General features: G+C 54.0%; 1 protein-coding gene and 3 long non-coding RNA genes across 6 annotated transcripts; 3 read left to right on the top strand and 1 right to left on the bottom strand.

The window, feature by feature from the left end:
- The first annotated feature begins 895 nt into the window (after positions 1-895).
- On the top strand, positions 896-2075 carry LOC134732460 (uncharacterized). The gene is made up of 3 exons (XR_010115649.1): positions 896-1141; positions 1607-1705; positions 1932-2075. It is a non-coding gene; the product is annotated as an uncharacterized lncRNA (long non-coding RNA).
- Positions 2076-2148: 73 nt separating this feature from the next.
- On the top strand, positions 2149-3396 carry LOC134732459 (uncharacterized). The gene is made up of 2 exons (XR_010115648.1): positions 2149-2431; positions 2738-3396. It is a non-coding gene; the product is annotated as an uncharacterized lncRNA (long non-coding RNA).
- Positions 3397-3402: 6 nt separating this feature from the next.
- Positions 3403-23360, bottom strand: LOC129462187 (developmentally-regulated GTP-binding protein 2). Of its 3 annotated transcripts, none has more exons than XM_055241962.2 (13): positions 23152-23360; positions 17425-17585; positions 13045-13134; positions 12330-12390; positions 11688-11778; positions 10972-11044; positions 10748-10838; positions 9819-9916; positions 9412-9488; positions 7520-7608; positions 6721-6779; positions 4907-4960; positions 3403-4211 (listed from the first exon to the last, which is right to left on the bottom strand). In XM_055241962.2, exons 1-13 carry the CDS (start codon positions 23213-23215, stop codon positions 4125-4127), a joined length of 1095 nt encoding a protein of 364 aa, XP_055097937.1. In that variant the 5' UTR covers positions 23216-23360; the 3' UTR covers positions 3403-4124. The 3 variants fall into 3 exon arrangements, with proteins under 3 accessions (XP_055097937.1, XP_055097938.1, XP_063473866.1); XM_055241963.2 differs by having other exon boundaries at positions 4923-4960; positions 23152-23324; XM_063617796.1 differs by lacking the exon at positions 4907-4960 and having other exon boundaries at positions 23152-23345.
- Positions 4895-6727, top strand: LOC129462188 (uncharacterized). Its single transcript, XR_010115643.1, has 3 exons — positions 4895-4990; positions 5623-5786; positions 6040-6727. It is a non-coding gene; the product is annotated as an uncharacterized lncRNA (long non-coding RNA).
- Positions 23361-24384: the final 1024 nt, after the last annotated feature.

The raw sequence follows: 24384 nt of genomic DNA on the forward strand, positions 1-24384 counted from the left end.
ACAGACTTTGTTGTTTTTTTTTTTTCTTTTGAGACAGGGTCTCGTTCCATCACTTAGGCTGGAGTGCAGTAACATAATGACAGCTCACTGCAGCCTCAAGCTCCCAGGCTCAAGCAATCCTCCCACCTCAGCTGCCCAAGCAGCTGAGACTACAGGTGTATGCTACCACACCTAGCTAATGTTTTTTTGTTTTTTTGTAGAGACAGGGTCCTACTATGTTGCCCAGGATGGTCTTGAACTCCTTGCCCCCAGGCAATATTCTTGCCTCAGCCTCCCAAAGTGTTGGGATTACAGGTATGAGCCACCGTGCCCATCCTGGATGCAGACTTTAAGCAAAGAGTCACATCAACAAGAAGAGCTGTGAAGGTCAGGGCATGAACCCCAGATGCCCAAACACTGCACTGGAGGTCCAGGAAGATTCTCCTGATGAGGCAACCCTGAGCCAAGATCTGAAGGATAAGAGGGAGCTTATAACATGGAAGAAGGAACAGTATTCCTGGCAGGTGGAACAGCATGTGCAAAGGCCAGGTGGAAAGAGGGGCTTCAAGGACAGTCCTATGGCTGGAGCAGAGTGATTGAGGGCATGTGAAATGAGAGGTGGCCAGGGTAGCAGGCAGGGACTAGCCCAATGGGCGTGGAAGGGATGGGACTTTGGTCACTGTTCCGCATTTCCAGATGTTTACTATGTGCCAGGCTTGGTACTAAATGCTTTTCTGGAATATCTCACTAGATTCTCACATAGATGAAGGGCTTGATCTTAGAGAGGTTAGATCTCTCAGCCGAGAGCCCACAGTGAGGAAGCCATGGGGCCTGTGTCCCTGACTGCAAGCCCTGTGCTCAGAACAGCCAGGCCACACAGAGCTCAACTCTCACTACAACCTCCTGAAGTCGGTGTGATTACTCTTCCCACTTTACAGATGAGGACATGGGCCCAGAGAGGTTATGTGAGTGACACAGCTTGAAGGTGGAGTTGGGCAGTCTGGCTTCAGACTGTCCACAGTCTCAACCACTGCCTCACACGGCTTCTTAGAAAATAGTATAAAAAGAAGCTCGGGCCACCATGTGGAAAAGAATGGAGAGGGGACAAAGACGCAGCTGGGAGTATGCTGTGATGGAGTACAGTGGACATATTCAGGATGAGGTGAAACAGGCTGGCCCTGGTCAAGAGGCTAGATGGGGCTGGGATGAGGGTGGAGCCAAGTAGACTTGGGGTTGGCTTGGTGCAGCTGGGGGGTGCGGGGAGTGTCTCTGAGGTGAGGCCAGGGGGTATGGGAATGCCATGTTTGGTCTGGGACACGGTGGGCTTGGGATGGCTACAGGACAGTGCAGTGGAGAGTCAAAAAGGCTGCTTGGACCCAGGTCTGGCGAGATGGAAGCTGGAGGTCAGGTGAGCTGTCTAGGAGAGGGACAGAGTGGGAAGGAGAGGGTCTCGACTCGGCTTTCTTGCCAAAGGAGGGTTCCGAAATGAGAAACTGGAATCTAAGCTGGAGAGGAAGAAAGATGGAGAATAAGTGAATGCACAGGTGTGGGACAGACAGACGAATATTCATGTCTTTGGCTCCTATGTACCTGAGTCTTCTAAAGCTGCAGGCCATACTACCCCCAGGAGGCTGCAAGGATGCCAGCTGGGAGATGAATGCAACTCTGCTGCCTGGGCATGGGCCTGAGTGAGGGTGCAGACCCCTGCCTGTGATCATCAGGGAGGGTGAGTGATGAGAACAAGGTGGCTGACAGGGTGAGGCCCAAGCCTGGAGCTTACCCAGGTGTGGGGGTGGGAGGGTCAGAGACCTTTGGGGGGTCTTAGGGAGCTTCCCCAGCCCTAAGGGCACCACGAGCTGCCACTTCACACTGGCCTGGACATACGCAGCTGCAGGATCCCTCGCTTGCTCTCTCACAAGCAAATGTAGACTGTACAACCATCCTGACCACAGATCCAGAAAGCCCAGGACATAACAGAGCCGCAGTGCCTGCCCTGATCCACACGCACACAGACCTAGCCCAGGAACAAGCCCGTCCACGGTGAGGAACATGCGGCCCAGTGGCTGGAGCCTCTCACCTGAGCCCTTACTGCCTGAGGACCCCCCAGCCTCTGGCCTCATTTCCCACCCTTTGCCAGCCAGCCTTGGGGACAGAACAGGCCTAGATCTAATCCAAGGTCTGGACTCACCCTGACACCCTGTGAACTCAAGGCCTTCCCTACCTCACCCTGGGCCCAGAGCCCCTACCTGTAAAGTGGAAGTGGGAATGGTCACCAGCCAGGCAGAAACCCTCACTTAGGGCCTCATGGCCAGGCATCAGGGCAGTCAGGAGAGGGGCCGAGGTAAGCCACGGAGGCCCTGCCTGTCTTGGTATCCCACCATCACCAGGAGGGGACTGCATGGGCATCACACCCCTCACAGATGAACAAAGTGAGGCAGAGAAGGGCCTCAAGGTGAGTTAGGGGCGAGGCCCCAGCTCTGCTGCTGCCCCTTCCCTTATCACCCCTGCAGCCTGGGATGCGAGGGTGGCCAGTGACAGACCCAAGGACTCTAGGCTAAGGTCTCCTTACCTGGGTCCCGTGGCCTGCTCCCCGCCTGCATGCCACCTCATGGGGGTCCTCTGGCTGGCCCAGGAGCACGGTTGGCCCAGCAGAGCAGCTCAGTGTTATGGGGAAGGAAGGCCCAGCCCACCACGCCAACCGCCTGGAGCCCCATGTATATTTAATGATGTCTATTATTCCTGTTTTGTCTCTGGAAAGGAGTGAACAGCTGACAGGGGAGCCACGAACAGCCTGGAGAGCTGAGCATGGGCCTGCTCCACACTCCAGCGGGACCCGAGGCCCTCGGGAACTCTACCCCTCCTGGCAGCCTCACAGAACCTGCTGCCTCCATCTCAAAAGGCATACCTCCTCCAGGAAGCCTTCCCCGCTGCTCAGGTCTTAAATCCAGGGTCTGCACTCACAAACTGTGCAGCCTACACCAGCTTCCGGGGGACAGCAGCATACTGTGGGGGGCCTGGCACAGTCCCTGGCACATGGTAGGCAGTCATCGAGCCCCTGCCAGCCCCTCTACTCCTGACTTCTGAGGCAACAGGAAATGACCCACCACCTTGTTCTCACACAGCCTCCCTGCCAGCCCAGATGGTCACAAGGGCCTCCTGGGATGCTGCCCACCTTGGCAGCCAGGCCCCTCCGGAAGGGCCAGTCTGGGCCTGACACCCCTGACCACCAACACCCTGGGCAGAGCCTGCCTGTGCCTGGGTGAAGAATCCTGCATTCTCCTTGCCACACAAGGCCTGGGTCTGCCTTGGGGGCCCAGGCTCCACCCTCTCCCACCCCCAGGCCCAATGCCTGACCTGTGCCCACCTGACTCAACCTGGCTACTGTTCAGCAAGTTTACAAAATGTTCTCAGTCTGAACAGGAACCGTTTTCAATCCTTTATTTCAGAAAGGAGAGCCAGGAGAACTGGGGACTTAGAAAATACAGATCCTAAACTCAAAAGTCCCTGCCCCAGGCGTGCAGAGCCAGGGTCCTGGGGTTCTGTGCTGGGCAGGGGCTGCCCTGGGAGGGGGAATACAGCGGGAAGCACTTTAGGACACCCCTTAGGCTGTGGAGGGTGTCAGCTGGGCCTTTGAAGCCACTAACCGCTGGTTTCCATCATGGAGAGCCCTGTGTGGGGCACCCAAGGGGGTTTCCCCCTGGAAGGGCCCCCAACCCAAGTGTCAGAGAAGCTGGCAGGAGCTGAGGGAGTGAGGTGCCGTGACAGCAGCCACAGCCTCCAGGGACCCAAATAGGCCCAGCTACCAGCCTGGCACTGAGCATGCCATCTGCTTTAGGCCCTGGCTGGCGGGCAGGTGGGCAACTTGCTCCCTCAGTGCAGGGGGCTGGGGGGCAGATGCAGGCTCAGCACTACAAACAAAACCCCCATGAGAGGGCTCAGCCTTATGGGAAATGCCTCCAGCCGAGCCCCTCTGCCCCAGCACGCTCTGTCTCCCTACTGAAGAGACTTCTGTAAACAGCAGAGACTTGAGGGACCCCTTCCTGGGGTACGTGTATTTGTATTTTTCTGTTTGGGTGTTTGTGTGTCCCAGTGGGACCACCTCCCCAGGGAGACGAGGCAGGTGGGCAGGAGGCCAGCAGGCGCCATTACTTCTTCACGATCTGGATGACGTCCTCGTGCTCCATGGTGTGCGTCAGGCCCACCCGCTGCGGACTGTACTTGGTGCTGGTGCCCTGGGTGAGGAATGGGGGCAGAGGGGTCATCTCAGCCTGGACTGGCCAAGGCCAAGGAAGATATCCCTGGGCGTGTGTGTCCTGGGGGGTGAATGCCATGGCGTAAGGTGGGGGCCTCAGGCAGCAGGACGTCCACAGTGGTCTGACCATCCCTGATCTCAAAGGTCAGGGAGGGCCAGGCACAGTGGCTAATGCCTGTAATCCCAGCACTTCTGGAGGCCAAGGTGGGAGGATCACTTGAGCTCAGGTGTTCGAGACAGCCTGGGCCAGATAGCGAAACCTCGTCTCCATGAAAAATTAGCCAGGCATGGTGGTGTGTGGCTGTAGTCCCAGCTACTTGTGATGCTGAGGTGGGAGGATCGCTTCAGCACAGATGTCGAGGCTGCACTGGGCCATGATCGTGCCACTGCACTCCAGCCTGGGAGACAGAGCCAGACCCTGTCTCAAAACAAAACAAAACAAAACAAAACAAAACAAAACAAAACAAAAAACACCAGAAAAAAAAAAAGGGTGGGGAAAGCCCATGTCTACCCTGGGTTGGCATGTACATTCTGTGGAGGACAGACACACAGACATGCCAATCCCCACAGGAAGGACAGGAACACCATGCAGAGAGTGTGAATGCCTTGCTTCATGCCTAACCCAGGGGCTGTCCTGGGTCTAACCCCCTGCTTGCTTTCCACCCAGGGACTCACCCACACCAGGGCGTACTTGAACTGGCTGGCGAGTGACCGGTGGATGCGGTGGCACTGGAGGACAGGAGAGAGTCAGGTAGAGAGGTGAGGCTTCACCTAACCCCATCCCAAGCTTGGCCGCACACCCAAAGCTCAGGACACAGGCCAAGAGGTAAGAGTTCCTGAAGCAGGTGCCCACACAGTCTGGGCCTTGTGTGGAGGACTAATGTGCTCAATTCGCACACAGCCACCCAATCACAGCTGCAGGTGGCCCTGCCATTCCCACTCCTGGTCTGCCAGCTGTGGTGCCTAGTCAGGAATGTTCCCAAAGCCACCGGGGGAAGGTCTGGGGCCTGGCTGCTAGTGGCCCTCTGCTTGCCTTGCCTGAACAGATGCTCCTTCAGAATGGGACAGGGTGATAGCTTGGAGTCCACCCTGCTTGGTCACCACCTCTCACTCCTCCTGGCCCCACCTGTGGCCTGAAGCTTCCCACACATCAATCACATCACCCCCAACTCCCAGGGCAGTGCATAAACTTCAGTGCTCCTTGGTAGGGGTGAAGATCCCAGGGGTCCCAGATGTCACATGAAACTGGAAGGAGACCCTGGAGGAGGCAGCCAGCAATTGCCCTGAGAGTGTAGACCTCCAGTTGCCACGCTTATGGTGGCACAGTGGAGGGCGGCGGGGAGGGGACTCTGCAATTGTGCAATGTGACTCCTCTTCCCACATGCCCACAGGTCTTCCAGGCTCTGGTGGGAGACCCAACGCCTCAGCCCAGCGTCCCTGGGGTGGAGGCCAGCGCCAGGCCTGCAGGAACACTTCCCTGACACAGATGGGAAGGTGGCTGACTCTGGTCTGCAGATGGGTTTTGTTTTACTCAGCTTGCCCAGCATTGCCACTTGTGAGTGACTGAAGGGATTCAGGAGGGTAATCGTGAGTCTCCTTGGCTCCTCCTGCTGTGTTCTCAAGCCTAGGCCCTGAGGGAGATGGGACTTTTCCTGGCCTCCTTTGTTTAACACCTCCAGGGTGGCACTCAGAGACCTGGGGCTAGGCTTGCGGAATGAATGAATGCCTGAGACCAGATTGCAGGCCCCGCCACCACTGTCCTAAGGGGCTGCAGGAACAGCTGGGTCTACAGCGTCCCTTGCCTCCAGGATACAGATCCCAAGAAGAAATGAGCTTGAGGAAAACACCACCAGGAAAGCATCAGCCCAGGAGGACGGCCACGTGACCCGAAGGTTGGCCACCATCTGTGCCTGCAGGGTCATGTTCAGGTGACAGAATCCTGGACAGGGAAAGGCAGCCTCTTGCTCCCTGAGCCCAGAACACCTCCCCTGGGGCCTGTGCATGCCTGCTTCCCTAACCGGGATGCTCCCCACCCCAACTCTTCACTGCCAGACCCACTAGTCCTATAAGCCAGCTCAAGTTGCCTCCTTGAAGCCGCTGTCCTGACCTCTGTGTTGAGCTGGTGCCACTCCTCACTCTCCTTGACTGATGCCTGAATGGCATGGAAGCAGGGTTACTGGCATCTCTGCAGAGCCAGGCAGCATGCTGAGTGCCCTACACACTGGACCTCATTCAACGTGTCCTCCTGACTACCCGGGGGGGGGGGCAGGCAGCACACCCCCCTCACAGGAGAGGTCAGAGGCTCGGCACACGGCTAAGAAGGGGTGCTGCAGATGCAGCCCCAGGCTGTCCAACTCCAGAGCCTGCGTTGACATCTGAGAGTAAGACCAGCAGAGCCCACCCCTGGCCCAGGGCACCTCAGGCAGAACAGAGCCCCAAAGGGAATGCAGAGCTCCCACCCCTTGTCACGGCAGGTCTTGTCAACTCACCACGTGCTCCACTGAGGCCCCTTTCCGGAGAATGATGGCGTCTGTGAAGTCTGGCCTCTCTGCAGGGCGGGATGGGGAGAATGTCAGCCACACATCAGGGCCCACACTGCCACCTCGTGATTCTGCATGAGGGAAGAGCTGGCCACAGAGGCCCTTTCGGTCTCCTTGCCTTGGCCTAACCTCCCCCTGACATCCAGCACACCCTCCACATAGATCCCTGTACCATATTCTACGACCTCGACCTTAACACAGTGACTCAAAATAAATCAAAAGTCTAGGATTCACAGTGCCTGCCACCCATCTGCCGTGACAGCACCGACAGAGACCAGGACCTGGACTGAACGGGCAGGGCGCGAAGGGATGCTGGAGTCTAGTGAGGGAAGCTGTAGCTCGCTCCTTGCTGCCAAAGTCAGGGTTGATGCAAACTGCTCCGAATTCAGCAGTTGGGACCCCAGGGCATGTGTGTGTGTGTGCACCAGGAGGATGGGCAGGAGTCAGACATGGGGACGGCTCCTGTGGATTCAGGTCCCTGATGCTCCTGAGGTAGGGCCTGTCACTGTGAGGGGAGGTCAGGAGGGCACTGACTGCTACAGCCAGTGGGGACCCCAATGTAGCCTTGCCCCACCAGGGTACCTTCAAAACCAGCAGTGCCCAGTGCTGAGAAGGGAAAAGAGCTGAGGTGTGTCTAGACAAGCCAGGCCAGAGCCGGTGCTGGGGTCTCTGGGCATCACACACCAGCCTGGAAGCCTTCTAGGGATGAAGCTCAGCCTGTTTCTCAGCTACGTGCAGCGCAACTCACGTCCTCTCTTCTTGGTGTAGATGCAGGTCAGGGCCAAGTACTCCCAAAGCATCTCCAGCAGATAGTCCAGGTTCAGCTTCATGCCACAGCTGCAAAGAGGGAGGTGGCCAGTCAGGCAGTGGCCCCTGTGAGTTCAGAGGCTGGGGTCTCCACTTCTCACTATTGGAGGGGACAACCTCCACTGGCCAGGCGGCCCACTGGTACCCACAGGGAAACAAGCCCATTACTATGATGGCAGCTTGATGTTTCTGCTGCCAGTGCCGCTGGGCACCAATCATGGTCACAATCAACCAGGGTCAGCATCTCTCCTAGGGGCTGGCAAGCCTGTGCTCTGTGGAGGGTTGCAGCATGTGTGATTAGTGAAGGGCTGCCATGGGGAGATGGCCGGGGGCTGTGACGGGACCATGGGCAAAGGCTAGGAACCCTGACACCCAGAGTTCACTCCTTGTTGAGAGGAGCAAGGGACTGCCAGGAAGTCCAGCAGGGATTTCAGCAAGAAGAGGGGAGAACCAAGGCTCTGGAGGCACCAGAGCCTTTACATGTAGAATGGGCATGAACCCAGTCCCTACCTCGCAGGACTGTAGAGGGATTAAAAAGATAAGGCCCCGGATGTGCCTTGCTCCAAATACTGGGTGGACCGTGGCTTGAAGGTTTGCAGCGTGACCCCGAACTGTGTCCTGACCTCTGTAGAGCTGTTCTAAGCACAAGCAGGTAAAGGTGTAGAAGCTCTCATGCCCTGAGGATGGCAGCCCCTCAAAGGCCTGGGACACAGCAGGAGGAAAGGACCTGAGGCTGTGCTGTAGAACCGACACTGCTCTTTGTGGTGGCTACAACCACCACAAAAATGGTCCTTGTGCTCAGGCCGGGACCCTCATCCATCATTTGCGCTGTCCAGCCTCTTGGTCCCTGAGCTCTCAGTACTGTCGGCCAAGCTTCACGGTGAAGCTTTGGAGTGCCCACTTCAGGTCAGGAAACCAGCAAAGTGGAGCACCTGAATCAGTCTGCCCCAAAGAGGAGCCTGCCAGGCTGTGGTGGCAAGTGAACAAACAGCCAGAGTGCAGGCGGTACCCCAGGGACCCACCCTGCAAAGGAGGGCAGGAAGTGGGTGGCCAGGGCCTGAGAATGTTAGTTCCCTTTTTCCCTTTGAGCTGTGGTCAGACAGAAGCCACACCTTCCAGAGCACCAGGAGAGGTAGGCTCACACCCAGGGCTTCTTGGGGGGACCTTGGTTCATTACTAAGTTAAGAAGCCTCTTTTTTTTTTTTTTTTGAGATGGAGTCTCACTCTGTTGCCCAGGCTGGAGTGCAGTGGCATGATCTCGGCTCACTGCAACCTCCGCCTCCCGGGTTCAAGTGATCCTCCTGCCTCAGCCTCCTGAGTAGCTGGGATTACAGGCACACGCCACCACACCCGGCTAATTTTTGTATTTTTAGTAGAGACAGGGTTTCACCATGTTGGCCAGGATGGTCTCGATCTCCTGACCTCGTGATCCACCCGCCATGGCCTCCCAAAAGTGCTGGGATTACAGGCATGAGCCAGCACGCCTGGCCTAAGTTAAGAAGCCTCTTAGCCATTCAACCTTCGTTGATGAAATCCTTCTGTTTTCTTAACCAGAGCCCACAAGACATCACCCACCCTGCCCACGGCAATTCACAACTGGAACGGGCCAATGCCTCCAGCAGCTATGAAGGGGACCCTCCTGCAGTGTCTCCTTGGCCTCATGGACAAAGTGCTCTGCCCTGGGCAGGAAGTCCTGGGCTCCGTGAGGGCTGTGTGCTGCTGGAGGCTATGCTGGCTTTTCCTCCTCCACAGCCAAAGTGGCTGGGAGGCCTGACAACTGGGATCAGAACCCACAGCAAGGACAGCAGAGTGGCAGGATGCCAGCGGCCTCACCTGATGACCACACTGTTGGGTTTTCGGGCCAAGCGGTCCACCTCTTCCATGGAGATCTGGTCGATTTTGTTATAAACCTGAGATTGAGAAGGCGGAAGCCGGTGCTGAGGATAGGAGCAAGGCATCCAGAAAAGGGCCCTCCATCGCCCTGTGCCGGCTGCAGCCCTTCCTTGGAAAGCTGAGTCTACGCCCTCCCTCCCCTTGCTGCCTCAGGGTAGGGAAGGCTGGGCTGGAACCCTGGTTTCAAGCTCTCTACGTCTGCAAGATCCAAGCAGCCACTGAGGTGAGGTGAGGGGAGGGGAGAGCCTCAGACTCTTTCTGCTTCTCTCACAAGGTTCTGGGAGCTGAGGAAATGCATGTGGAGGAAAGGCCGAGTGGCCAGGCCAAGGCTCCCCTCCTGCACTTACATACAGGCAGGGCATGTACACCCGGTTGCCCACGATCACATCGATGAACTCGTCCGGGGAGCAGTCTTCTCGGAAGAGCACTTCCGCGTTGAAGATCTCTGAGGGGCTCTGATTAAGGGCAACCTGTGCACCAGCTGCCCCTGTCCCCCATCAGCGGAGGGCCCCAAAAAGCCGAGCAGGAAATATGCTGGGCGCATGGGACCGTGGCGGAATCTGCTTGTGAGGTTCTACAAGATTGTAATGCTTTGGAAGCCCTCTGTTCTCTTCCCCAGAGGGACCACAATATATAAAAGTTTAAATCAACGGAGTTTTAATCTTGACAGCTAGGCAGGGAGAAAAACGTACCTGCTAGAATCCCCAAAGCCCCTCAGGGGAAGCCTGGGTTTTAGCACCAGGAGCATCTGAAAGCTGGTCGAACCCAGCTTCTTCCGTGCAGGACTCCACTGGGGGCCATCCTGCCTCTGCTTGCACACCTCTGGCAATGAGGGGCTCACAGCTGACTCTAAGAGTTCTCCATATGCCAGGCATAACTCTGCCCGAGGCCCTGCCCTATCCCCAGGGCCCCAGAACCCAACCAGCCCCCGACACTGCTTTAGAGGCACCACCCACTCCCCAGCTTTCCCTGGGGCTTCTCCAGGCTAGGAACCCCCCGTCCTCAGAGGGTGTTTCCCATGACATCTTTTTCTTCCGGATGTCATCTGGCTACCACAGTGCCCAGTACTCAGTGAGGAGCCAGGAAGCCACTGCCAAGTGCATGGCTGCAGCCCTGGCAGTCTGGAGCTTGCTCAGAGGCTGCTTGAATGGACAGCGGGAGCAGTGGGAGTAACCTGCTGCCACCCTGCTCCACGAGGCCTCCTGTTGTGGTCAGTCCCCCCGCTGCCCTGACGGTGGTGGCTGCCCTCCCTCATGTGTCTTTCAGGGAAGGATACTGTATTCGTGCAGGATGAGCTGCACCAGCTTTTCCGAGCACTGGGTCAGCGTGACTGTCGAGTTAAAGGAGATGCCGCCGCCTTTCTTGGGCTGAAAGAGGAGAGAGGGATGGGGAGAACTGCTGACCGAGGGGTCACAGCAATGGTCCCACAGCCTCAGCCGCCAGCCAATGCAGTCTCAAAACTGCCACACTCATGGCCTGAAGGCCAGAGAGGTGCCTCACCTTGAAGTAGATGTTAGGCTTGTGCTTATTGAGGCGGATGCCTACTGACTCCAGCTCCTTCTCCAGCAGAGACCTAGGCAGAGCACCCCATAAGCCCGTCACAGGCTGTCCACAGAGCCAGATGCACAGCTTCCCTGTTACGCAGGATGTCACTGCCCACCCAGACAGAGACTGACTCTCTCCTCCACCCCCTTCCCCAGCAACCCGGAGAACACTCCTTCCCAATGCCCTAGAACTGCAGGGAGCTTCTAAACTCTGCCACAGTCCCAGAGGGGACTGGCCCGGTTTACGGTCAGCATGCACAGGCAAGTGGTGGAGCCCCCACGAGGTGACCACATGAGGGTACTCCTTCTGGTCCCGAGGAGGCAGGCCTGGTGTACCCCTCTGCCAGGATGTGGATGAACAATGCTTCTGTGCTTGGGGCTGGGCTCCTGGCAGGTTCTGGGAAGTGATGGGGCACCTGTGCCTCTGAACAGGAAGCAAAGCCAGGCCAAGCCCCTTGGCCCCCAGTCCCAAGATGCCTCTGTGCTGGCTGGACACAAGCCTTGAGGAGAAGACGCCATAGGCTGTGTGGTGTTGGGTTCAGTCTGTGACATGTCCTACCGCTACTCTCACGTGTGAGAGAGCCAAGCACCCACAGGCCGCCCATTATGAGCTCAGGGACACATCGGCCCTCCCCAGACATGTGAGCCTGCCCCATGCCCCACCCTGCGGACCTCTGCACCTCTCCCTTGGTGGCATCCAGCATCATGATGACGACGTCAGCCGTGCGCGCCACAGCGATCACCTGCCGGCCACGGCCTTTTCCTGGATGGGTGGGAGGGATGCACTTACATATGCGGACCCATGTGACTGCTACCCAGCCCATGGCGCCCTGGACTCCTGTCCTTTACAGACCTACCACAGCCTCTGCCACATACTAGCACAAGCTTGGCATTTTTCTTTAATCCACGTGTTTTACTCACGGAGACTTATTTCAGAAGAAAATCCGACACCACCATCATAAAAGGAGTAACAGGATAATGGCTGTCCTACGCCCACCCCTACCATGTGGCAGGCCCCAGGCTAAATGCTTCCTGAACATTTCCTCACTTAATCCTCAAAACTATGCTGTAAATTAAGTATTATTATGCCCATTCTACAGCTGAGGAAACTGAGGCTTGGCTTAGAGACACCCAGTCACTTGCCCAAAATCACAAGGTAGTTTGGTGCCAAGGATTAGAACTGGAACCTGTCTTTTCTGGAAAGCGGGATAATGGACCAGGGATCCAGAGTGATCTCCGTGACAGCCACACCCAATTTCAACGATCAGTAACAGAGCTCCAGCCTGTCTCCCACACACCTGCCCTGCCTCCCACCTTGGGCTGCGCCTTCAATGATTCCAGGAAGGTCCAGGAGCTGGATGTTGGCACCTTTGTACTAGGATGCAGAAGAGAAGAAAGATAAGGCAAGGCTGGGCCTCCACTGGAAAGGTCCTGCCTCGATTTGGGACATCTGGAATGGTCCCAGGGCTCAGGCGCTGAGGGAAACCCAGGTGCCAACCTGTGGCCAAGTCTGAGCCTTGTCACCACCCCAGCCCGGTGCAGACCACAGCCTATGAGCTGAGTAGCTGCCTAGGGAGGGCTCAGGATCTCCCAATCCCACAACACTCATCACTGATGGTACCAGCACTTCACAGATAAATTGTTTCACCATGGGAACTTAAGGCCATACCACTCAGCTGCCCAAAGCAAACACAGCCCAAGGCAGTGAAGCTTCATGGGGAGGCAGAAGGATCCAGCCAAGCAGCAGTTAGTGACCAGAGCTGTGGTGGTGTTGGGGAGGAGAGCACAGGGGGCGCCAGGCAGAGTAGCCACATGCTGGCCTGACCTCCTAGTTCCAGGCCCCACCAGGCATCTCTGAGGTCCAGCAGCTAGGATCCCCAGAAGTGTCAGTGCTAGAGGGCAAAGCAGCTCAGTCCAGAGCCTGTCCTGACATGGGGACATCCACCCTGACTCACACACAAAGCGGGCACAGGCACAAGTCCAAACACAAGCATGCGCCCCTTCTCCTGTGCCCAGCACACCCACTTACTTCAATGACCCCAGGAATACACGTCAGAGTGGTGAACTCATAGGACGCTGCCTCGCTGGCCGTGGAGGTCATCAGACTCAAGAATGTGGACTAGGAGAAAAGGAGATCATTGCACTGAGCCTTGTCCCTGGCCTTCTGGGAGAGGCCCCAGGGGCTGGGGGCCTGCAGGTGCAGGCAGCAGGAGGAGACCCTCTCACCCTCGGCTTGGTGACCTAGGTGGCTGTGAAGAGACCTCCCAGCCAGAGGGCTCACCTCTGGCCCTGTCCTGGATGGGTCAGACACCAGAGGGCCCATCTGTTCCTTGGAGGTCTCAGGTAGTGGCAGGGATCTGGATTCTGATGGGGTTCCCCATATACATCAGGAGCCTCCCCTAGCCCCACACAATCCTCCAGGCCCTCTTGGCCCCAGAGAACTTTAAGCAGGCAGCAGTCCCACGGCACTCGTGGAACCAGTACCCAGACATGCTGTGCACCCAGGGAGGGTGTGAGGAGGTGTGCAAGGAGATGCCAACCTCCTGGGCTGAGGCAGAGACAGCTGACAGGAGAGGTGTTGCAGGGATGGAGTGGGGAACTGGGAAGATGTGGATGTGACCACTCAGACCACCGTTCACTGTGGCTGGGAGTTGGAGAAACCTGGCTTTGAATCCTGCCTCTGCCGGGGTGTCCTGGGATTGGGCAGGAAACTCCATACTCTCAGTTCAGGGTCTTTACATGTAAAATGGGCATGAACCTAGTCCCTACCTCACAGGACTGCACAGGGATTAAAAAGATAAGGCCCAGGATGTGCCTCACTCCAAACACTGTAACATCTCAGTGATAGATGCTGTGGCTGAGAAGGTCAGCCAAGCAGTGGGCAGACCCAGGGAGGGAAGAAACCCAGCCCCATGCCTCCTGCCCCATTCTAATCAGCAGGGCCCCAGGAACAAGAAGCCTGAGACTCTGAGTTGCAGGGCCAGCTATCCAGACCCTGCCTCCTGGCTGACTGGCAGGAAGACTGGGGGCACCCTCCCCAAGACACCCTTAGACCTCTCAAGTCCAGAATGTGGCATGTGATGAAAATACATAGAGTCCCCAAATCCAGAAACCCTCAGCCTTGGGGACCTCCTGGAAACTCAAGAAATGAGAAAAACCTGGTGGAGTGGACAGGTATATGGATAGACAGGGTGGCCCCGAGAGCAATGGCTGTTGAAACAGCCAGCAACCAACCTCAGGGCCACTCCCCGATTCTGTCTGGCCCCTGTAAGACCTGGGCCCTCCCACGGTGGGAGAGCCTATACTCCCAATAAGGCAGGTGGGATCTGCCACGGGCCCAGACTTCAAGGGTCACAGCTCTTGGTAACTAGAGTGGCTTCTCTATCAATCTCTCTCTCTCTGATACATATACCAATCATATAGGCAGACAGTACAACAAACAAAACTAAACACTGCCCAGCCTGCAGCAAGCACTTAAGAAAAGGTAGCTGTTACCACCATCCCCTATGCCTGGCCCAGAGCAATGGAAACTGGGTGTGGGCTCAAATTGTTCAGCTGAACTGAGTTAGAAGCTGCTCCCCAGCACCTGTCCAGAGCTTTGGTTGTTGCTCACTTGGCCTATATTCTAGCAACCTCTCCACTGTCCCACTTCCACTTTGCCCTGCTGTAGCCTGCTATCTACACAACAGCCAGAGTGATTCTGTAAAAAAGTAAGTCAGTGCCCAGATGGTAGTTTCTAATGCTATTCTCCAGTCAAAGGAACCAGGGTTCCTTGGAGAAATGGCAGATTCTAGGCCAGGGCAGGGAATATACAAAATGGGCCTGAGGCATCTTGCAGTGTTAGAAAGTGAGGAAGTGCTGGAAAAACACAATGGCGGAAGTACATCAAAGAAGCCAACTAAAATAGCTCCAAAGCTAAAACGATTTGAGCAGCAAAAGAAAATGGTATGGGTTTAGACCCCAAAGCACAAAATAACCCCCACGAGTCCATACAGATATCAATGAATGATTGAATAAAATGGATGAATGGGAGAAGAGAGACAAATCTCCCATGCAGAAGAATTCCAAACAGTTTCTGTAGATGCTCCCCTCAAGGAGGCGACGGAATTGGGCCGCATGCAGTCACCTCCCTCCCCAAAGTGGCATGGCAAGGGGAGAAGAGAGCGTCTCCACGGTGGAGAAACCGGACACACCTCAGCCAGGTGGTCAAGATCAACATCAGCAGGGGTAAGTCTGCTGAAGGGACAGTATGTGGCCTTCATGTGATGTGATAAAAATGGCACTTTACCTCTGTGGCCTTCCTTGCTAACTATAACCCCAGATTAACCATGAGAAAAACATCAGACACAACCCAACTGAAGGACTTTCTACAAAATATGGGAATGGTACTCCTTGAAACCATCAAGGTTATCAAATCAAGGCAAGTCTAAGGAACTGTCTAGAAAAGCCTACGGAGGCATAACAACTGAACTGTGATGTGGGATCTCAGGACAGAAAAAGGACAGTGGGGAGGAGCTAAGGAAATCTGCATAAAGCACGGACTTGAGGCAAGAACAGATCAACATTCATTGGTATAAAATGTTAACTGCCAGGGAAAATGGGTGTGGGGTATATGGGAACTCTGTATTACCTTTGCAATTTTTCTGTAAATCTAAGACTATTTTAAAATAAAAAGTTTATTTTAGGCCGGGCGCAGTGGCTCACGCCTGTAATCTCAGCACTTTGGGAGGCCAAGGGGGTTGGATCACCTGAGGTCAGGAGTTCAAAACCAGCCTTGCCAACATGGTGAAACTCCGTCTCTACTAAAAAAGGATACAAAAAATTAGCCGGGCGGGGTGGCACATGCCTGTAATCCCAGCTACTTGGGAGGCTGAGGCAGGAGAATTGCTTGAACCTGGGAGGCAGAGGTTGTAGTGAGCTGAGATCGCACCATTGTACTTCAGCCTGGGCAACAAGAGTGAAACTATACCTCAAAAAAAAAAAAAAAAAAAAAAAAGCTGATCAGACATCTCTCTTTTCTGCTCAAAACCCTGCAATGATGTTTATTTTATTCCTCACATAAAAGTACATCATGCCGGGAGCGGTGGCTCACACCTGTAATCCCAGCACTTTGGGAGGCCAAGGTGGGTGGATCACCTGAGGTCAGAAGTTCGAGACCAGCCTGGCCAATGTGGTGAAACCCCATCTCTACTAAAAATGCAAAAATTAGCTGGGTGTGGTGGCGGATGCCTGTAATCCCAGCTACTCGGGAGGCTGATTGATAACTGCTTGAACCCAGGAGACAGAGGTTGCAGTGAGCTGAGCAAGACTCCATCTCAAAAAAAAAAAAAGTAAACCAATATAGATTATACGCTAAACAGATAAACAGAGCAACTTCCAGAAGAAACCTTTTTTTTTTTTTTTTTTGAGATGGAGTTTTGCTCTTGTTGCCCAGGCTGGAGTGCAATGGCGCTATCTCGGCTCACCGCAACCTCTGCCTCCCAGGTTCAAGCGATTCTCCTGCCTCAGCCTCCCAAGTAACGGAGATTACAGGTATGCACCACCACCCCTGGCTAATTTTGTATTTTTAGTAGAGACAGGGTTTCTCCATGTTGGTCAGGCTGGTCTTGAACTCCCAACCTCAGGTGATCTACCCACCTTGGCCTCCGAAAGTGCTGGGTTTACAGGCGTGAGTCATCGCACCTGGCCGAAGAAACCTTCTAAAAACTATGCAGTTTCATTCTTCAATCCAAGCCAGGGTCCTTCCGGCTGCCCACAAGCCCCTATCCTCTCCGTCTTCTGCCTTCCTTGTGCTCCTCAGGGAGCCACCTGGGCCTCCCTGGACACACCAAGCGAGCGCCTGTCTAAGGGCCTCTGTGCTTACTGTTCCCTCTGTCTGGAAGGTTCTCACCCAGGACTCTGCAAGCTCCCTCACTTCCTTCAGGCCCCCGCCCAAATACTTACTCGCCAGAGAAACCTGCCGGGACCTGTCATATCTAGCAGACCTTCACCCTGTCACTCACCAGCCCCCACTCGTCACCACTGGATGCACCTCATTACTTATTTACTGTCCTTTCTCTTCAAGAATGGGAGATGTATGTGGGCAGGGACAGAGCTCTGTCTCGTTCATGCTATGTCTCTAGTCCCCGGCACAGCGCCCAGCACATGACACCGCTCGAGATAGACACTCGAGAAGTATTTGAGCATGATGACTGAGTCGGAGGACCAAGTAGGGCTACATCTGCTGGCAAGAGGAAAGAGTGGCCTCCATGTTAGGATGATAAAGGGCTGGGATCTGACCCTGGGGGAGGCCAGGTCTTCTGTGTCCCTGGAGCTAAGCAGAAAGGCAGCGAGGGGAGCCTGGATGGTCACCTGTTTGGAAGATGACTTCTTGCTTTCCTCCCCGAGGCCCACACTGACCATCACTGACCTTACCCACAGAGGGAAATCCAATCAGCGCCACACGGGCATCGCCCGACTTCATGACATCAAAGCCCTCTCCTTTGGACGAGGCCGATTTGGACGGTTCCAGGAGCTGGGCCCGATACTTGGCAAGCTTAGCTTTCAGCAGGCCCAGGTGATACTCAGTGGCTGAAGGATGGAAAGCAAGACAGAAGATGAGTGGCCAGGGTGTCCAAGCCCAGGGGTCAGGCAGGGCCCACATGTCGCCAAGTGCTGGCTGGGAAGCAACTGCTGTCAAGGAGGTCAGGAGAAAAAAAAAGCCACCCCTCTGCTTAAAAGGCCCCCTTGGCTTCTTACTTCATTTAAGATAAAATCCAATCTCTTAAGCCGGGTGCAGTGGCTGACACCTGTAATCCCAGCACTTTGGGAGGCCGTGGCAGGTGGATCACCTGAGGTCGGGAGTTCGAGACCAGCCTGACCAACATGGAGAAACCCTGTCTCTACTAAAAATACAAAATTAGCTGGGCATGGTGGTTCATGCCTGTAATCCCAGCTATTTGGGAGGCTGAGGCAGAAGAATCACTTGAACCCAGGAGGCAGAGGTTGTGTTGAGCCGAGATCACGTCATTGCACTCCAGCCTGGGCAACAACAGTGAAACTCTGTCTCAAAAAAAAAAAAAATCCTGTCTCTTTGTTGAGACCCCACCAGCTTACTGAGAACCAATGGTTCTCAACAGAGGTGGCACCGCTTCCTGGGGGGCATTCTGGAAATTCTGGGAGATGTTTTCTGTTCACTTTGATGGTGAAGTCCGCATTGGCATCTATTGGGCAGGGGTCAGGGAAACCAGCTGCCCTATTAGGTGAGTCAGTCCTGCGTAGCTGAGGAGAATTGTCCCAAGTCCATGACTTGTCACATCCCAAAGGCATCCACAGAGGGAAAACCTGGGTTAGGATCGCCAGGCCTAGAACCTAGCTCTGTTTACATATAAACACAGGACATTTTGTACAGTGTTAATATACATTGAAATTCCCAGGAATGTAACTATTGTGTATATGAAAAGAAGACTATGTCATGCTTTGTCTGAAGCTTTACCTAGAGCTGCTCACCATTCTGGGATCCCACGCTGCCATGGCAGCCCCTCTTGGGGTGTAACTCAGTGGCCAACACAACACACCTGCATCGTGGCTGTCACATCCCCAGTGATTCTACCTAGAGGCATGAGCATTCTACTGCTTCAGGGTAACTTCGTTAGATCCTGGCAGCACTCCAGCATTCATGTATTTAAATAAATACCATTTTCATTATAAATTACTTCCTTTTTCTTCTTCCCCTTTATATTACCATTAGGGTATTACATTTTTTTTTTTGAAATTCAGGTTATATTACTGATGGGGAATTTCATTTCAGGACTGTAAATGGTGTTACAAACTCTTTGCTCTGGCTCCTGGCTACTTCAACCTTCAACACACTCTGCTACATTCCAGACACAGTTGCTTTCTCCTCTTTTTTTTTTAAAGAGGTGGGGGTCTCATTCTGTCATTCAGACTAGAGTTCAGTGGCACGATTATAGCTTACTACAGTCTTGAACTCCTGCCTCAGCCTCCTGAATAACTAGGACTACAGGCATGTACCACCAGGACTGCCTAATTAAAAAAATTGTTTTTGTAGAGACGAAGTGTTGCTATGTTGCCCAGGCTGGTCTTGAACTCCAGGCTGTAAGCAATCCTCCTGCCTCAGCCTCTCAAAGTGCTGGGATTACAGGTTAAGCCACTGGGCCTGGCCTTTTTTTCCTTTTCTAGAACATGCTGACATCATTCCTTCCTTGGGACCTTCACACTGGTGATTCTCCAATTCTCTCCATTTCAACAAGATCTTCCTGGAACTGGCTCCTTCCCATCATTTGAGGAGCAGCTCAAATGTCACTTCTTCAAAGAGGCCTCCCCTGCCCAGTCTCAGAGGGCAGTGAGAGCTTGTGTCAGAACTCCACCCTGCCATTAGTGGGGCCATTTTACTTTGGAAAAGTTAGTCCTCTTGTGCATCAGTTTCTTAATCTGCAAATAGGGTTATTAACAGTAGTAACTTCTTAGGCAGATTTCTTTTTTTTTCTTTTTAAGACGGAGTCTCGCTGTATTGCCCAGACTGGAGTGCTGTGGTGCAATCTCGGCTCACTGCAACCTCCACCACCAGGTTTCAAGAGATTCTCCTACCTCAGCCTCCCAAGTAGCTGGGACTACAGGCACACGCCACCATGCCCAGCTAATTTTTTGTATTTTTAATGGAGATGGGGTTTCTCTATGTTGGTCAGTCTGGTCTCGAACTCTCGATGTCAGGTGATCCGCCTGCCTTGGCCTCCCAAAATGCTGGAATTACAGGTGTGAGCCACCAACAAAGTCTCGCTGGTGTCACCCAGGCTGGAGTGCAGTGGTGTGATCTCGGCTCACTACAACCTCCACCTCCTGGGTTCAAGAGATTCTCCTGCCTCCACCTCCCGAGTAGCTGGGACTACAGGCTGGTGCCACCATGCCTGGCTAATTTTTGTATTTTTAGTAGAGATGGGGTTTCACCGTGTCGCCCAGATTGGTCTCGAACTCCTAACCTCAAGTGATACAACCACCTCGGCCTCCCAAAGTGCTGGGATTACAGGCGTGAGCCACTGTGCCTGACCATACTTCAGCAGATTTTTGATGGTGGAATAACGGAGAAGTCTTACAGAAAGCACTAAGAACATCGCTTAGCACACAGTAAGCACCCAATAAAAGTTGGCTATAATCTACAGCAAATTCTGCCCTTACCCAGACCCCTTCCTGCCTCATGAGCAGGTTTACTGTCTTCTCGACTCTGAAAACTATCTTATTTCTTTACTTCCCTGACTCCGATAGGTCAGGAAATGGGACTGGATCCCCAGCCTCCAGCACAGGGCCCAGGCACACAGGAAATATTTTACCAAGTGAATCAGTGAATTGATAGCAGTGAGAAATGGTCAAGAATGGGTTCTGCAGCTGGGCATGGTGGCTCACGCCTGTAATCCCAGCACTCTGGGGAAGCTGAGAAGGGAGGACTGCTTGAGGCTGGGAGATCAAGACCACCCTGGGCAACACAGTGAGACCGTGCCTCTACAAAAAACATAAAAATTGGCCGTGTGCGTTGGCTCACACTTGTAATCCCAGCACTTTGGAAAGCCGAGGTGGGCGGATCAACTGAGGTCCGGAGTCCGAAACCAGCCTGACCAATGTGGAGAAACCTAAAGACTCTACTAAAGACACAAAATTAGCTGGGCATTGTGGCACACACCTGGGAGACTGAGGCAGGAGAATCGCTTGAACCTGGGAGGCAGAGGTTGCGGTGACCCGAGATCGCGCCATTGCACTCCAGCCTGGGCAACAAGAGTGAAACTCCATCTCAAAAAAAAAAAAAAAAAATATATATATATATATATATATATATATATATATAAATTAGCCCGGTGTGGTGATGCACACCTATAGTCCCAGCTACTCAAGAGGTGGAGGTGGAAGGATTGCTTGAATGCAGGAGTTTGAAGTTACAGTGAGCTATGATCACACCACTGCACTCCAGCACTCCAGCCTGGTCAAGAGAGCAAAACTGTCTCAAAACAAAACAAAACAAAACAAACAAACAAACAAAAAGGATTCAGTGTCAGTCAGGTACACATGGCCCTTCCTGTCATCCCAGCTCCTAAAATTCTGAGCATCTCTGAAGGGAGGGACTAGGTCTTAATCACCTTTATATCTCCTTTGTCTACCACTGGAAAGTGGCAGCATCTTTAGCCTCCCTGTGACTTTCCTTGGGTCTTATGGGTAATATGGAATATTACAGCAGCCAGAGGGAACTTTCAAGACAGAAGTCAGAACAGCCCCTCCCCTGCTTAACACCCTGCACCAGCTCCCACTGCCTTAGAACACAACCCAGAGTCTTTCCCATGACCTATGGCTCTGCATGATCGACCCCCTCCTGTCCCATCACTGCACCCCAGCCCCAGTCCTGTTGACCTGTAAACAGCCAAGTTTGTTCCTGCCTCAGGGCCTTTGCACTAGCTGCTCTTTCTGCCAGGAACACTCTTCCCCCAGATGTTTGCGTGACCGGTTCCTTCTTCTCACTCAGGTCTTAGTTCAAATGCCCCATCCTCATGGTGGTCTTCTCTATCATTCCACCTAAGCAGACCCAATCCCTAGCCCCTCCCCACCCCTAATATTCTGCTGTATCACCCTGGTTTGTCTTCATAGCACATATTGCTGACTGACATTATCTTATTTATTTGATTTCTAGTTTTCAGACCGTCAACTAGAAGGTCAGATCCAAGGGCTGGGATATGCCTGCTGTGTTCACAACTTTAACCACAGTGCCTAGCACATAGTAAAGACTCAGGAAAGATCGGCCAGGCATGGTGGCTCATGCCTGTAATCCCAGCACTTTGGGAGGCCGAGGTGGGCAGATCACCTAAGGTCAGGAGTTTGAGACCAGCCTGGACGACATGGCAAAACCCCCTCTCTACTAAAAAAAATACAAAAATTAGCCAGGTGTGGTGGCACGTGCCTGTAATCCCAGCTATTTGGAGGCTGAGGCAGGAGAATCGCTTGAACCTGGGAGGCAGAGGTTGCGGTGAGCCCAGATGGCACCACTGCACTCCAGCCTGGGTGACAGAACAAGACTGTCTCAAACAAACAAACAAAAAAGATTTACAGAAGGAATGAGTCATAGAGGGCCCTCAACTCCTTGGCCTTCAAACTTAAATGGAACCAAGGGAGGGCAGACACTGGGACCAGCTATCTAGTGTTGCTTGCTTCCTGCTCCCACAAGCCTGAATGGCTAGCCACTAGCCTGGCCAATTGCATCTCTTATTACTCTTCCACACCCCCCTTCTGATCTAGATTGTTCTCACTGTCCCATGAACATACCATGCTCACTCCCATGTCTTTGTCTCAGCAGTGGCCCCCACCTGGGATACCTTCCAACAACCAGCTCAAGTCAACTTCGTCCTGGTGTCATCGTTCTCTCCTCACCTCTCTTCTGTGAGCTCCTCCAGCCCTTACATTCTAAAGTCCAGATGTGAGGCTTCCTTATGTATTATCTATGTTGGGATGTTTACTTTAAATACTGAGTGCTCACCATGTGCCCAGTGCTTTGTAAAGGCCATCTAATTTAACTCAGCTGTGTGCTAAGACGGAGCAGGGGAGTATTTTCCCATTTACAGATGAGGACACTGAGACTCCAAGAAGTGAAGTGACTTTCCAATGTTTTACGGAAGGTACGTGGCGGACCTGGGGCTCAAACCCAGGCCTTCCAGACTCCAGAGTCCTGATTCCCTTGCTCCAGTGGGCTCTCAGCTGCTGGGTGAGGCTGTTCCTGGGAGGTCTCCTCTTGCACTTCCCAAAACAACAGAGTAGACCCAGGCCCCAGGCCCAGCCATCAGAAGACTGAGGTTTGAATCCCAGCTCCGCCTCTCTCTGGGTCAGATGGGTCAGATGCTTGCTCTGTGAGCTAGGATTTCTCTACTCGGGCACACGGTCTGGGACTGATCAGATCTCTTGGGGTACGTTTGCACTCAGACCTGGGCGTGAGACCCGCTCCCGCCTGGCCCTGCCTTGGGCGCGCAGGGCGGCCTCGGCACTTGTCTGGCAACTTCTCCGCGGCCTCGGATCTTGCCCCAGCATTACTGCTGGAGTTGTTCCCCCATTTTACAGACAGGAAAACTGAGGCAGGCAGAAAGGAAGGCCCCGCCCGGCCGGCCCTCACCCTTGTTCTTCTGCGTCCGAGCGATCTCCTTCTCGATCTCCGAGATCTTCTCTAAGATCCCCATGGCGGCAGCAGAGGTGAGCGCACAGACGGCGGTTGCGGCGGCACCGGGAATTCCGGTCTGACGGCTGCGACAGAGTAGCGTGCGCCCGGAAGCCAAAGAGAACAGCGTTCTCGTGGGCGCCTGGTGCTCCGGGATTCAGAGTCCGGGAGAGCCAAGTGCCAGACACTATCGGTTCCGCCCGCTGGGCCGGCCAGGCTGCGGACCTCTGGAAAGAGCCGGGGCGGGGCCGGGCCATGCTGTACTGGCCCACGGCTGCGGCTGGCAGGAGCAAGCAAGGAAGAGAGGGAATCTGCTCGTGTTGAACCCTGAACTGCGGGTCCCTGAGCGCAGCTGACTGGCAGTGTAAGGAAAAGGGGCTGAGCCAAAAGCCTAGTGGCTCTCAATTTATACTATAAATGGAGGTGTCCAATCTTTTGGCTTCTCTGGGCCGCATTGAAGAATTGTCTTGGGCCACACGTAAAATACACCAACACTAACGATAGCTGATGAGCTTAAAAAAAATCGCCCAAAAAAACTCAATGTTTTGGCCGGGCGCGGTGGCTCATGCCTGTAATCCCAGCACTTTGGGAGGCCAGGACGGGCAGATCACCTGACGTTGGGAGTTCGAGACCAGCCTGACCAACATGGAGAAATCCATGTCTACTAAAAATACAAAATTAGCCGGGCGTGGTGGCGCGCACCTGTAATCTCAGCTACTGGGGAGGCTGAGGCAGGAGAATTGCTTGAACCTGGGAGGCGGAGGTTGCAGTGAGTGGAGATCGCACCATTGCATTCCAGCCTGGGCAACAAGAGCAAAACTCCATCTCAACAAACAAACAAACAAACAAAACCTCGTTTTTTTTTCTTTGTTTTAGTTTTGTTTTTTTGAGACGGAGTCTCACTTTGTCGCCCAGGCTGTAGTGCAGTGGTGCAATCTTGGCTCACCGAAACCTCCGACTCCTGGGTTCAAATGATTCTCCTGCCTCAGCCTCTCGAGTGCTGGGATTACAGGTGCACGCCACCACTATCGGCTAATTTTTGTATTTTTAGTAGAGACGGGGTTTCACCATGTTGGCCAGGCTGGTCATGAACTCCTGACCTCAAGTGATCTGCCTGCCTCAGCCTCACAAAGTGCTGGGATTACAGGTGTGAGCCACTGTGCCCCGCCTAAATTTCATAATGTTTTAAGA

This window comes from Symphalangus syndactylus, chromosome 14 (assembly GCF_028878055.3).
Source record: "Symphalangus syndactylus isolate Jambi chromosome 14, NHGRI_mSymSyn1-v2.1_pri, whole genome shotgun sequence".
NCBI lineage: Eukaryota > Metazoa > Chordata > Mammalia > Primates > Hylobatidae > Symphalangus > Symphalangus syndactylus.

Excerpts from the sequence above, each read along its gene's own strand:
- LOC129462187 (XM_055241962.2), bottom strand. The coding sequence starts at position 23,215 with ATGGGGATCTTAGAGAAGATCTCGGAGATCGAGAAGGAGATCGCTCGG. Across the intron at positions 13,135-17,424 it reads GATTTCCCTCTGTGGGTAAG|TCCACATTCTTGAGTCTGAT; the intron begins GTCAGTGATGGT and ends CTTTTCTCCTAG. Across the intron at positions 9,489-9,818 it reads TGTACATGCCCTGCCTGTAT|GTTTATAACAAAATCGACCA; the intron begins GTAAGTGCAGGA and ends TCTCAATCTCAG.